Source organism: Papilio polytes, unplaced genomic scaffold (assembly GCF_000836215.1).
Source record: "Papilio polytes unplaced genomic scaffold, Ppol_1.0 DF822733.1, whole genome shotgun sequence".
Lineage (NCBI taxonomy): Eukaryota > Metazoa > Arthropoda > Insecta > Lepidoptera > Papilionidae > Papilio > Papilio polytes.
The window spans coordinates 1219730-1222333 of record NW_013526471.1 but is presented as its reverse complement, the minus strand read 5'-3'; the positions used below and the strand labels follow the sequence as shown (position 1 = coordinate 1222333).

The 2604-nt window shown below is 38.5% G+C and overlaps 1 protein-coding gene across 1 annotated transcript in view; it reads right to left on the bottom strand.

Moving 5' to 3' along the window:
- Positions 1-802: 802 nt before the first annotated feature.
- Positions 803-2604, bottom strand: part of LOC106105658 (zinc finger protein jing homolog) — a 10355-nt gene continuing 8553 nt past the window's right edge. Inside the window, exon 6 of the mRNA XM_013286082.1 lies at positions 803-875. Within this exon, the coding sequence (XP_013141536.1) occupies positions 803-875 (73 nt within the window). The remainder of the gene's footprint in view (positions 876-2604) is intronic.

Below are 2604 nucleotides of genomic sequence, written 5' to 3'. Positions count from 1 at the left end.
GCCTTTACAATTCAAACGATATCACGGCTTTTGCTCGATCCATATTTATAAGAGAAAAACAAACGTCGCCCGTCGGACGATCAGCCGGTGGAGGGAAGGAAACAAATCTCTGAGCAAGTAAACGTAAGGGCACGCCCACAACGCGCACGCACAACACGCCCACCTCGCTACGGCAGTGATAAAAATATATCCCGTTCTCATTACTTAAACTAACGTATCATTTATATAATTTAGAAGCACGTCTAGAAGATTAGCTTTTCACAAAATATTCCTCTGAATAATCTATTCGAACCGCTTAAACTATATCGGAGCTAGATTACTTTTCTGTCGGCTCGATACGTCTCTTTCGAGAGAAGATTAATTTGTACTCAAGCATCTAAGTCCAATCTCGTTTGCGTCGAGTGAACTATAATCACGTTACGTGATTTTTTAAGTACCAATACAGTACTTTGATCAACACAAGAATCAATTATTGCAATTACCATTGTAGACGAGCTCTCGCACACGAAAGTTTCCCTCCGCCATTACGTTTGAGATCATAGAGTTAAGGTTTCAAAACGACTAATTTTTGTCTTTGTAATTTTGGTGTCGAATTTAACTAAGAAATTAGTTTTAAAAGAAACTGAGCCAATATTAATATGGCACTATAATCAGTGCTGCGAATTAGTCTATATTTTTAAATTTAATAAAAAAAAAATCAGTACATTGGAAGATATTCCAAGCGCAGTGCGTATTGAAACGTACGATGTGTTACTTCCCCGAGCGACGTTCAGGCACCAACTTCTCTACTACACAAATTTTTCTAATCCATTCTCTTTGGGGCGTCTCTGCCTACGACACTGTCCGCAGCGGTCGCAGAATTATGTCTGCAAACTCTGCAAAATCTCCAATACGTAGTTATTACGCGCATACTTTCTTCACAAATTTTCAACCGTGGGACAGTGTCGATAGAGTTCGTTATTGCAAAACGTCAATTACTTTACGCTTCAAACTGCATTCTTGCTATCCACGAACTTTCCCCAAATCCCTTATTCATCCTAAAAACGGCGATCGCCTTTTACCTACATAGCCAAACCTATCCCCTCCGCTTTCCCACTTTACAATTCCGTATTAAACTAAGGGCCGTAACACACTAGACCGAAGTGATACATTCGCGTCGCACGGATGAGGCGAATGTCGGTGTGAGCGCTCCGGTGTGGCGCAGCCGCGCAATTCCTCCTAACTTAATCCTAGAGGCACTAACTAACATTAGCGAGATCGTGTGAGCACAGAACACAATTCTTCTTCATACATTACTGTGAACATATGAACGTCTGTATAAGGGCATCCAAAAACATTAAAACTACACTATAGTTACGGACAAACAGCCAATATTATTGACATTATTGGTGTTCATTGATATTCGGACGACATGTACTAAATGCAGTTTATATAAAATTTCACTGCTGGATACAAAAATCTCAAATATTACAGTTCATAATTTATTGCCATTAGAAATTTCAAATAATATGTCCAATAAGCTATCGAAAGTTGTAAATATTTCATGTCACAAAAATCATACAAAACCTACATCAATTAATAAATCATTTTAAATTTAAATAATCATTTCATCTGTCGAAGATATAAATTGGTTCTTTTATATAACAAAATACTGATTTTTACTTCATTTTCAAAACTGTAACAAACTAGTACGGTATTCAGATATCAACTATTTTGAACCTTATTACAGACACATAAGTACTAGTGAACACGTCGCCGTACTTCATTGCGATACAAAATTGAAAATAAATTACAGATAACTCGAAAATACACGTAAATACACAAATACTATAAAATGTTGTACTTTACCTTGTGTTTACATTTAAATATTCACGTAGATGTCCTAACGTTTTATATAAAAGTACAAATTGATAAATGTCCCTCTAGCGGGGAATCTAAGAACCGTACAAACTGGTGGTATCCGCTACTCAAAATACAACATTACCAATGGAGCCATATGAACATATATTTATTGTATATCTATGTATGTCTGTAAACCGGTCAAAAATTGTGCGCGGTCGAACATTAGTCGTCCAATATCACAATCAGTTTATTGCTAACGTTACTACAGCTAGACACAACTCCCATGGCAGTGGATGTTCGCGAACTAAAGTCGACCCTAAACGACTTCACATAAAAGCGATTTTCCTCCGATACGAAAATCATGTAAATTGAACACTAAGTCGTGAGTGTCAGGCACTTGGTGACCTCGCGGGCGCGCACTTTGTATGATCACACTAAACATAAAACAACACCAAACTCCGGCCGCGCGACTAAACCCGACACGACGGCCGATTAAACCAAAAATACCGACTAACTTTACGTACTATTTACAAATTGGCAGTGATACTTATCGCTGGTCGTCACGACTTAACCTAACTTACGACTATTCAGACTAACTTCCGAATCGAAAACTAAATTACCTTACTCTCCTTTATACATTTCGCACTAGCTATGTACAAGATTTGTTCGATACGACACGACCGCGACGCGGCACCGCCCCGCCTCCGTCGCGGCGCCGTCCCGTTTAAAGTATCAGTCTTTGTGATTTAACTCTGCTATCGA